Below are 12,000 nucleotides of genomic sequence, written 5' to 3'. Positions count from 1 at the left end.
ACAAAAACAGGATTTGACACCATGAAAAAAATAATAATAATAATAGTTGGTTGATGTTGGTGGACAAGCTGAAAGGATAACTGGTTTGGCAAATGAATTTTCTTCGGCAACGTCCAATCCGCAAAGGCATAGTGGTGCATTTTGGGATGTTTAACTGCCTGCCCATCTTTCAGTGAGCCCTAGAACCTCTGTAATAGCTCTCTCCAGATGTGCAGGCTTCAGTGTGTACAGTCACCAGATGTGTAAGGTTTCAGTTTCCAGAACTTAGCAGTCAGCTAAGTGTTGGTCCACTTTTCTGGAAAGTGCTAAGATGGAGACAGCGTGGATGGGACCTTCGGCCAAGATTTGCTCCACCCCAAAATTGATCCTTTGTGTTCCTTTGGGAGCAGGAATGTTGAAATGCAACTGTTATTGCCTTCACGTTCATTCAAGTAGTTATTTCATCCAGTGCAAAGTACAAACCATGAGCTAAAGAACTCATTGCAAAAGTTGAGTTGCACTGACGTTTAATTTGGCCTCCTACAACGCTTCTCCAAGCCTAGTCCGTAAAGATCTTGTCCTTCGCTGTGAAATGAACCATCTGCCAACATTTGAATATTTCCTTCCAAGTCTTCTATTAACCAAATTCTTATTTTTCCCCACTATTTCCTAATTTTTGGGCAGAGCCACCAGACGTGGAAGAAGGTGCCTTGTGCCTGATTACACTTCCAACAGATTGGACTTAAATTTGGATACATTTTTGCTAACATTTTTGGAATATTGGGCGTAATATAGAATTGGAAGACTGGGAAAGAGTGTGGGAAAATAATTATACTATAACAAAACCAGTGGTTTATAAAGAGTATCATTACAAAATGTGGTATAGATGGTATCTGGCCCCTTCGAGATTAGCCTTCCAAAGTCTTCAATGAGTTAAGTTTAGTTTAGCTGGTAACAGAATTGTCTTAAAGCTACAATATGAAGTTCTAAAAAAAAAGTGCGGATTAAATCGCTTAAATCCGTCTTTAGTCCTTGGAAATTAAAAAGTCCTCAAAGAGATGTAATTAAAGGGGGTTCCAATAATGGAAAACCGGGCTCTATGGAGCTATTAACTTCCTTCTTAGGGTACAGCCTAAATTATCCTACCTCATTCCCTGCCCTCCTGATAATTTTCCTACGAATCCCAATTCTTCCCACTCAAATATTATGAAGTCTGCAGTCCGACGTTGCATTCGATAAGCTACCCTCTTCAAAAGATATGCAAGGAAATGAATTGTGCAGGTATGATGAGCCCAGTGGGGAATAGAATAGAATAACAGAGTTGGAAGGGACCTTGGAGGTCTTCTAGTCCAACCCCCTGCTCAGCAGGAAAATAGAGGACTTCACATTTTTATTGCTTCTCCATTGTGCATGTCATCTTTAATGAGAACCAGAAGGAAAAATACCAACAAAACCCTTTCGTTCTATTTTGTTTTTAAAGGAGAAGAATTGTGGCAAGTCTTGGGGTGATATTTATAGATCCTTAGTCTAAGGTAGGGATGTCCAACCTTGGCCACTTGAAGACCTGTGGACTTCCAACTCCCAGAATTCCCCAGCCAGCCATGCCATGGGGAATTCTGGGAGTTGACCTCCACAAGTCTTAAAAGTTGACCACGTTGGGCCCATAGAGATGGAGATAAGGCCATCTGAAGTCTATCAATCCGTGATGAAGGCCAGTCCTTTGTGTTTTCTAGCCTTCAAAAGATGGTGACACTGGTGTAGCTCAGCCGAAGGCTTCAAATGCAGCCATTAAGTGCAAAATAATTCATGTGAGTTGATAGACCTCAGCGTCGTGTCTATCGGATGGATTAGTCTTTGAGCAACATTTATATTTTCTCCATCTATGAGAAGATCGGTTAGGTTTACTCGCTGGCACAATGTTGCACCTTGACGGAGTCATCCAGACAATTTCCTTCTCTATTTCCTCTTGCAGACTCTCTGAGTCGCACAAAATTCCTAATGTGCTTTATATAATGTGAATTAGGCCTTAATTGTTATTGTACATAACAACCCTGTATTCTGATTTATTTTCCATTATCGAATAGCTCTGTGCTGTATTTTATTAAATACATTATCGAATAGCTCTATGATATATATCTATATCTATCTATATCTGTATATCTATATATCTATCTAGAGATAGATCGATAGATCGATAGATCGATAGATAGATAGATATAGATATATCACAAAAGTATTACTTTTATATTCCAGCTGTTTTTTTTTTTTAAGGCATTAATTCATGCACATTTATTCTATTTGTTACAGTATTTTCATGTTTTGGATGAAGGCCATCGCTTGTATGGAGATGACAAAACAGTTCTGTTTATTTATTTATTCGCTCGGTATTTTTGCTGCTTTACTATTTTTTGAATAAAATTTCCATTGCCAATACAAGAGCCAACGGATCGAGCGTCCTTGTTATTTAATGAGGTTTTCTTTCAAACACGGTGCTGCCCAGCCGGGTTTCCGACAACGAGCGAAGTCACGTGTGGGAAACCAGATCCGCTTAACAACCGTAAGTGATTCATTTAACAACTGGGAGAAAGAAGAGATCAAATTTGGTGCTTAACCATCAGCTTGCTTAGCAACGGAAATTCTAGTGGTTGTTAAGCCAAGGATGCAATACACATTACGTAGAGTGGTTTTGAAGGACACCTAAACCAGAGGTGGGTTCAACTTACCTTTACTACGGGTTTGCAACAGGAGCGCACGCGCACTTCTGCCCATGCGCAGATTACCCATGATGACGTCGTGGCAGTTGGGTGGAGCCTCACGCCAGTTTTACTACCGGTTCTATAGAACCGGACCGAACCAGGAGCAACCCATTACTGACCTAAACCTACAATTGTTACAAAATGCAGTACGCCAGTTTCCAAAATGGGCCATTACTGAAAGTTTTTGAGCACTTCCATGCTCTTGAAAGCTTTTCTGTGCACCCAGGGAGATATTTTGAGACCAGGCTGTATTTTTTTTTAACAAAAGTGCTAAAAATGCACAAAGACCCGAGTTTTATACCTTGCACTTCTTCGATGAGCTCGTGGCAAGTCAAGTGATCACTTTAGGAGAGCAAATCCGTAGTTAGTTCAAGAACTTTTAATAACTGGACCAGCCACGCTGCATATATATTAAAGGAACTTTTATTATTATTATTATTCAGTACGATCTCTTAATCTTTTAAGTCACAAAATAGTCTGGAAATATCTGGACGGCAGAAGTCACGATCAGCCGAAAATATCCGATAAAAAGATTAATATCCTATCCTCACATTCTTGATTTTTTTAGACAGCATTTTTTTTCTCCTTTCTGGCAAGCAGCATTTTTTTTTAAAAAAAATAATAATAATAATTTAAGACAGCATAAGCTTGTATCGAGCAGTGCAACTCTTCTTCTTCTGCTATTCCTCCTCCGAGGAAATATTTTTTTAACTCAAAATAGCACGTCTCTTCTACAAAAATAGCACGTGGGAGAATCATTAATCGGATGTAGTGAACAACTATTTACAATAAGCCACATGGCAGGGCCAGGAAAGGGGGATAATTTGGGTTTGATACGGGCATGTGAGGCGAATGGCAGCAGCAGTGGCACAAATGACTAACTCCTCTAAGTTTACTCATCCACAACACTGCCGTGGCTCACCTCTTACATAACATTCAAGCGAGATTTCTCTCCCCGTGCTACCTTGGTAACAGCCTAAAAATATCGAGATGAGGTTTTTGGCTTAAGCCTTATTAAGAAAGCTTTCGTTGCGTGGCGATCTAGCGCTGTCAACGGCTCTCAACCGAAGGAGAAACACGGGGTTTTTGGAGACCGAAAGATTTCGCCGTGGAACCTTAAACTACCTTTTGCAAACCACCGTTTCTTAATTGCAGTAAAATCTCCATTGTTGGCCACCTCCCTACATGGACCAAATTTTCGTAGACGCACACACTATTTTCTAGGGAAATAGATAAGCCAAATTCTCTCTATATATCGACCGTTATCTGGAATCCCAGTTTTGGTCCCCCACATTACAAAAAACAAACAAACGTTGAAACGTTGGAAAAAAAAGTGTAGAGAAGAGCAACTAAGAGAATTAAAGGCCTGGAGATAAAAAAATATATTAAGAACGGTTGCAGGATTTGGGTTTGGCCAGTCTAGTGAAAAGGAAGGATTAGTGGGGGACATGATAGCAGTCTTCCAATATCTCAGGGGTTGCCCCAAAGAGGAGGGAGTCAAGCTATTCTCCAAAGCACCTGAGGGCAGGACAAGAAGCAACGGATGGAAACTAATCAAGGAGAAAAGCAACCTGGAATTGAGGAGAAACTTCCTAACAATGAGGACAATTAACCAGTGGAACAACTTGCCACCAGAAGTTGTGGATGCTCGATCATTGGAAGTTTTTAGGAAGAGGCTGGATAGACACTTGGTCTGAAACAGTAGAGGGTCTCCTGCCTGAGCAGGGGGCTGGACTAGAAGACCTCCAAGGTCTCTTCCAGCTCGATTCTGATTATTATTATATTACCGTATTATTATTATTATTAAGGAGAAACTTCCTAACAGTGGGGTGTCAGCGTTCCAGCGCTGACATGAAAGGAGAGGAGAAGCTTGAATTTTTGCCTACTTAATTCCTTTGAAGATTCTGTTTCCTCGGAGATGGGAGGAGGGGGGGAACATTCCTGTGATCTGACGGAGATAGGATGAGGAGAGTGGCTTGGAAGATAGCCAATGAGACATAGAGAATTGGGGATCGGAAAGGGAGGGCTTGGGGGGCAAAGGTCAGTGTTGACCGTGAAAGAGCCAGGGACAGATCACTATGCTCAATAAAGATAAAATTTCCTCAAAGATCGGCAGTTTGGAAATTCATTTATTTTGAGATAGCATCGAAACCTGACATGGGGACAATTAATCAGTGGAGCAGCTTGCCTTCAGAAGTTGTGGGTGCTTCATCACTGGAGGTTTTTAAGAAAAATGGAAGAGAATATTTGTAGCTCAGGGTTGAAATGAGGGGTCCTTGGTGTTCTCAGACCTTTCATTACCCAACTAGATAATGTCATCAGTGCTAGAAGGGAGGAGGAGGAAGAGGAGGAGGAGGACTGTGATGGGTCTTTGGTGCTCTCTGAGCTTGGCGGCTTTCTTGCAGACCTTTCATTACCCAACTAGGTAGCCTTATCAGTGAAAGGGAACAGGTTGACAAATCACTACTATTTGCAAACATACGAAAAATTAGATTCGGCCTCCATCATCCGTATGCTTCTCTGGAGGTTAAACGTCTCACTGAAGATGCTAAGATTTATTTCTGAGTAAACATTCATAAAATTGAACTTTTAATGGGAGATCCCTGGGTGGTGTTGGTTTTTTAATTATAATCCTGTCTCATAAATCAAGGGAATTTGAAATCAAGAATGTCTCTTAAGCAACGGGACCAAAGCAATTGTGTTAAGTGTGTATGTATGGGAGTGCACACAATTCTTACATTGCTTGAATCTCCAATGACAAGGCAGGGAAAGGGTGGGTGGAAGGGGGCTTGGCTTCCATGATTGCAGGCGCCATTGTGACTTTTTTGACCTCACACGCTACGCCTGCCAGAAAACAAGTTTGAACAACGTATGGCCTACACCTCATTAAAGTGCTAGTGTACAAGTTAATGGCATTACCCAACTATTAGTTCCTCTCTTCTCTTCCTGTTCTCCACCGACGTGCAAATCTGCTCACACTTGCTGTCCTTCAAAGTGCCTTATAAATCCTGCGCAAGAATTTTTTTTGCTGAAGCTTCGAATCGATAATTTGCATCAGACCAGCGTCAGGAGAGAAGGTCGGTTCCTGTCAGCCTTGCCAGGAAAGCCACAACCGGAAACCCAACCAGAAGAGCTAATTTTATTACGACTACTTTAACAAAATTGAGCAAGTCTGAAAGTACAAAGCTCTCCCATAATCTCCTTTGCAGCCTGAGAAATTAGGAAGGGTCCCTGCTGACTTTCTTTCCCTGACCATTGTGTAGCTGTGGGCTCAGTGGGCTCTTATTTGATCGATCCTTAAGCAGATTTTGCTTCATATCCCAAGGTCATTCACACATATCATTTCATGTCTATGGAGATTCTCATCCATACAGATCAGGGTTGTGCCTAACTAACTAACTAACTAACTAACTAACTAACTAACTAACTAACCTAACTAATTAACTAACTTTCTTTTTTCCTTCGTCTACCTTCCTTCCTTCCTTCCTTCCTTCCTTCCTTCCTTCCTTCCTTCCTTCCTTCCTTCCTTCCTTCCTTTCTTCCCTCTCTTATTCCCTTTCTCATTCTTCTTCCTGGTGGCGCAGTGGTCAGAACGCAGTATTGCAGGCTAATTTGTGCTCACTGCCAACAGTTCGATTCTCACCAGGCTCAAGATTGACTCAACCTTCTGTCCTTCCGAGGTCAGTAAAACGAGGACCCAGATTGTTGGGGGGGCGACATGCTGACTCTGTAAACCGCTTAGAGAGGGACGTAAAGCTTTGCTGGCTGGGGAATTCTGGGAGTTGAAGTCCTCCAGGTTTAAAGTGCGCAAGGTTGGAGACCCCTGTTGCAAAGGATGCTTCGCAAAGGACCTCAGCAAAGCAGGAGGCAGAAATGGGATTTTTTTTCTCTGTTTAAAAAAAAAACCCAGAGACAATCAATAGTCAATTGAGATGCCCGCTTGTGGGAATCCCCCCCACCCTAATTTCCTGGGGGAGGGGATTAAATGCTGGACCTTTGCAAAGGTTTCTCCCGGCCGGGCTGCAGAGCGAGCTTTGGGGAAGGGCGAGAAGGATCCGTGTCTGGGTTTAGCCTGGCCGGCTTGCCGGGGGAGAAAAACCGGGGAGGGGGCTGAGCAGCGGGGGCTCCCTCCCCGGGAAAGAGGGGGGCTGTTGCTGCCCCCAAAAGCGAGCTCCCTTTCTCGGCTGCTGCTCCGGGGGCAGCCACAACGAGGGAAGGAAAAGCAGTGGCACCTGCAGCCCCTTGGACGGGCATCCCTGGGTAGATGAAGGGGAGGGGTCCTCCAGCCCCCCCAGCGGGAGAGAGCGATTTTTCCAAGCTGATCTTTTCCAGGAAAGGCTGCATGTAAGATGAGGGGGCGATGAAGTAGAAAGGTAAGCAGAAAGGGGCGGTGGGGGCTTGGCCTAAGAGAGACCCCCCAAGACCCCCACTGGCCCCCATGCCCAAAGCCACCAGGGGGTTGAGAAGAGCCGAGTCCGGCTTCCCCACGACCCCTTGCTGCCCCGTGGCGGAGGAGGGGCTGCCAGGGTTCCCCAGCCTGCGTCTTTTGGACCCCTCGGGGGCTTCCTCAACCTCTTCCTCCTCCCCTCCGTCGCCCGCGGGCTCCCGCTTGACCGTCCAGCCGGCCTGGGGGGTCTTCCCCTCACACTCGCCGCCATAGCCACTGTCCGTATCGGTGTCATGCTCGCCGCCTTGCTCCAGGATGCTGGGGGGCAGGTGATGGGTGGTTGCTGGGCCCTTACCCCAGTTTTGAGTCCTTTGGATGACGGGCACGCAGTGAGGCTGGGGGGGCTCCTGCTTCAGGGTCCTGCCGGGATGTTGCTCCTCCTGCTGCTGCTGCCCTTCCCGAGGGGAGCATCGTCCTTGGGTCCCGCAAAGCTTTGGGATCAAGAGGGGCGAGCCAGGCAGGAACCTCGTGCAAACCGAGTGGAGGTGTCCCAGCATCTGGATGCAGCATTGCTCCCGGCTGGTCCAGCTTTCGGATCGGGAGAGGTAGTGCAAAACTTCTTTGGTGCAAGTTTGGAAGCCCGAGTGGAAAGCCTCCAGGTCGGACCGCGGAGGGGACTTCGGGGATCGGTCTCCTGCGAGAGAAACACACGAGAGGATGGTCAAACTCACCTCGGCCGGTTAGATTCCCACCCACCTCTCCAAGAGCCACTGGCCCAGGAATGAGGCAGAGGAGTCCTTGATGCTCAGAGAGCTTGGGGGTTTTTCCTGCAGACATTGCATGACCCATCTAGGTAACCTCATCAGTGCTAGAAGGGAGGAGGAGGAGGAAAGAGGAGGAGGAAGGGAAGAAGGAGGAGGAGGACTGAGAGGGTCCTTGGAGCTCTCTGAGCTTGGAGGTTGTCTTGCAGACATCTCATGACCCATATAGGAAACATCATCAGTGCTTGAAGGGAATGGAATTGGAGGAGGAGGACTGAGGGGGTCCTTGGTGTTCTCTGAGCTTGGGGGTTGTCTTGCAAAAGTTTCATTACCCAAACTAGGTAATAACATCAGTGCTAGAAAAGAGGGGGTTGTGGGGGGAAGAGGAGAGGGAGGATGGGAAGAGGAGGAGGACTGTGGGGTCCTTGGTGCTCTCTGAGTTTTGTGGTTTTCTTGCAGACATCTCACGACCCATCTAGGTAACATCATCAGGGATAATGGAACATCTGCAAGAAAACCACCAAGTTCCCAGAGCCCCAAAGGACCCATTTCAACCCTGAACGAGGCAGAATTTGATTGCTGCTTTAATCAAATCCCCACCTTTTCTATTTCAAAAGGAAAAAAAACCCTGAAAAGGATCCAGATTCTGATCCAACCTTTTCAGCAGTTAGGGGAGAAAACAGAAAACAGGTCCTCATGGGGCAAACAGGTAACTCATCACAGCTCCATTAAAAAAAAAAAAATCATTTACTGGAGCAAAAAACTTTGGGGTTGATGGCTAAAGACACTGGTCTAGAAGCTTGGGAGACCCTGAGTTCTAGTCCTGCCTTTGGCACGATATCAGCTAGATGTCCTCAGGCAGTCCCTTTCTCTCTCTCTCTGCCCTAGGAAGAAACAGGCCAGGGCAAAACACTTCTGAAAATGCTATAAAGAAAATTTCAGAGGCTTTTTTAGACATTATCCAGCAGTCAGGACCGACTTGAAAAGGGAGAAAATAGTCAAAAACTCTTCGTGAAATGAGATTTACTTTCAAGTAAACCTAGATAGTAGCAATTGCAGAGCAACTATCCTCTCTGTCTCTCTCTCTCTCCCTCTCTCTCTCTCTCTCTCTTTCTCTCTGTCTCTCTCTCTGTCACTCTCTGTCTCTGTCTCTATCTCTATCTCTCTCTTTCTATCTCTCTATCTCTCTCTGTCTCTCTCTTTTCTCTGTCTCTCTCTGTCTCTCTCTGTCTTTCTCTCTGTCTCTGTCTCTCTGTCTTTCTCTCTGTGTGTCTATCTCTTTGTCTCTCTCTATCTCTCTCTCTTTCTATCTCTCTCTCTGTGTCTCTCTTTTCTCTCTCTCTCTCTGTCTTTCTCTCTCTCTCTGTCTCTCTCTCTGTCTTTCTCTCTCTGTGTCTATCTCTGTCTCTGTCTTTCTCTCTCTCTTTCTCTCTCTGTCTCTCTCTCTTTCTCTCTCTCTCTGTCTCTCTCTCTCTCTTTTCTCTCTCTCTCTCTGTCTCTGTCTCTCTCTGTCTTTCTCTCTGTCTCTTTCTCTCTCTCTGTCTAACTCTCTGTCTCTCTTTCTCTCTGTCTCTCTCTTCTTTCTTTCTCTCTCTCTTTCTGTCTCTGTCTCTTTCTTTGTGTCTCTCTCTCTTTCTGTCTCTCTCTCTCCCTCTCCCTCTCTCTGTCTCTCCCTCCCCCCTACTCTCCCCCTCTCCCCCTTTCTCTCTCTCTCTTTCTCTTTGTCTTTCTCTCTCCATCTCCCTCTCTCTCTCTCATTTAGACCTTTCTTTTACATTCTTTCTGGGGCTAGATTTTCCTTCCTTACCGTTCTGTAGAGCAATGATTTTCTGGTGCTGCTGTTCCGTTAAGGCAGTTAAAGTTTTGACGTGCTTCAAGGTTAATTCCAGAACGACCGCTTTCTCCAGATGCCCCAATGTCTGGAAAGGAAAAGGGAGGGAGCGAGGCCCATAGTCACAACCAGCTTGTGATCGTCTACCCGGTTTTCCAAAGTTCGTTAAAATCAGTTTGAAAGAAATCCTGTCCCATTTTGGTTTACCAGAGTTGGAGGTCTTCTACTCCAACTCCCTGCTCAGAAAACTTGCTGTCTCACTGCTCAGGACAGTTGTCCAATCTCTTCTTAAAAACCTCCAGTGATGGAGCATTCACAACTTCTGGTGGCAAGTGGTTCCACTGATTAATTGCCCTCCCAGTCAGGAAATTTCTCCTTAATTCTAGGTTGCTTCTCTCCTTGATGAGTTTCCATGCATTGCTTCTTGTCCTACCTTTGGGTGCTTTGGAGAATAGCTTGACTCCCTCTTCTTTGGGGCAGCCCCTCAAATACTGGAAGACTGCTATCATGTCATCCCTTGTCCTTCTTTTCATTAAACTAGACATACCCAATTCCAGCAATCATTCTTCATATTCCCCTAATCCTCTTTGTTGCTCTTCTCTGCACACTTTCCAGAGTCTCAACATCTTTTTTTATATCCTGTCTGACCAAAACTTGTTTGTGACAACGTACCCAATTTTAAAGGGGCCTCTCTTGTGCGTCTACAAAGGTAAAAAGGTAAAGGTTTCCCTTGCAAATATGTCCTAGTCGTTCCTGACTCTAGGGGGCGATGCTCATCTCCGTTTCAAAGCCGAAGAGCCAGCGCTGTCTGAAGACGTCTCCGTGGTCATGTGGCCGGCATGACTTAACGCCAAAGGCACACGGAACGCTGTTCCCTTCCCACCAAAGATGGTCCCTATTTTTCTACTTGCATTTTTTACCTGCTTTCGAACTGCTAGGTTGGCAGAAGCTGGGACAAGTCACGGGAGCTCACCCCGTTACGCGACATTCGGGATTCGAACCGCTGAACTGCCGACCTTTCGATCGACAAGCTCAGCATCTCAGCCACTGAGCCACCTCCTCACAGTACCTACAAAGGTACTGTGGGACAAATAGCACCCATCACATTCTTGGGACCGCTTAAGGCTTGGGAAAAACGGATAAAAACACTGGGCACCTTAAAATGAACCCCCTGTAATGAAATTCACTTCCACCCCAACCGAATATTAAAAGGTTCCAGGTCAGCATATTTACTCAGGAGGAGTAAGCCCCATAGGAGCCAGTTTGGGGTAGCGGTGAAGGCATCGAGCTAGAAACCAGGAGTCGGGGAGTTCTAGTTCTGCTTTAAGCCACAAAGCCAGCTGGGTGAATTTGGGCCAGTCACCCTCTCCCAGCCCTCAGAAGCAGGCAATGGCAAAGCACTTCTGGAGTCTTGCCAAGGAAAACCACAAGGGACTTGTCCAGATAGCAAACGACACTTACTCAGAGGTACACACAGAGACAAATTTCCCAGAAATGTGGTTTTGGTTTTTCTTTCCCCCAATAAGCAAAGATAGGCACATGGGGTGTCACTTCAATTATAGACTATAACCGTCATGGCGAACCTATGGGACTCATTGCCAGCTCCTCAACTGGTATCCAACTGGTCTTCGCGGGTGCTGGAGCACCGGAAAATGGCCCCCAAAACGGCCTGAAAATGGCCTGAGAACAGCCCAAAAAACAGTCCGAAAAAAAGTGAGAGGAAGAAACCTTACCGTGAGTTTGAGATGTTCGGGGAGCAAGTCCTTCAACTGAGCGATGCATTCGTTGATCCGGTCTCGTCTTTTCTTCTCGATCAGCCGGTGGGGCAGTTTGTAGGTTTCCTAATCCGAAGGAGAAAGAAAAAGAGGATTTGATTTGAAAATGATTTTTTTTCCCCTCTGGGGGGATTAAGTTTTTGCAGTTTCCAACGTTCATAATTGGGGAAATAAAGTCCCAAACGAATCACCCTGTTTTTGTATTATTGTTGTTGTTGTTATTATTATTGTTGTTGTTTTATTGTTGTTGTTGTTGTTGTTGTTATTATTATTATTATTATTATTATTATTATTATTATTATTATTATCTCTTTTATTCATTAAACATGAAACTCAAGTCAGCTGGACATTCAAAAATGCATCCCAAATACCATTGACTGGTGCTAATGGTTGATACGGGTTGCTGCCAGCGTCCTAGGTATCAATTTATTATTATTATTATTATTATTATTATTATTATTATTATTATTATTATTATTATTATTATTATTATTATATACTTGATTCATTA

The 12,000-nt window shown here is 44.9% G+C and overlaps 1 protein-coding gene across 3 annotated transcripts in view; it reads right to left on the bottom strand.

Annotated features, from left to right (window-relative positions):
• Positions 1-3,144: 3,144 nt before the first annotated feature.
• BHLHE41 (basic helix-loop-helix family member e41) overlaps positions 3,145-12,000 on the bottom strand; it is a 16,658-nt gene continuing 7,802 nt past the window's right edge. For all 3 annotated transcript variants that reach the window (XM_060694877.2, XM_087873458.1, XM_087873459.1), the window contains exons 3-5: positions 11,448-11,555; positions 9,691-9,802; positions 3,145-7,816 (exon numbers count right to left, since the gene is read on the bottom strand). In XM_060694877.2, the coding sequence (XP_060550860.2) occupies positions 6,717-7,816; positions 9,691-9,802; positions 11,448-11,555 (1,320 nt within the window). In that variant the 3' untranslated portion in view covers positions 3,145-6,716. The remainder of the gene's footprint in view (positions 7,817-9,690; positions 9,803-11,447; positions 11,556-12,000) is intronic.

Source organism: Pantherophis guttatus, chromosome 7 (assembly GCF_059756535.1).
Source record: "Pantherophis guttatus breed Tessera chromosome 7, ASM5975653v1, whole genome shotgun sequence".
NCBI lineage: Eukaryota > Metazoa > Chordata > Lepidosauria > Squamata > Colubridae > Pantherophis > Pantherophis guttatus.
This window is presented reverse-complemented; position numbering and strand designations above follow the sequence as displayed.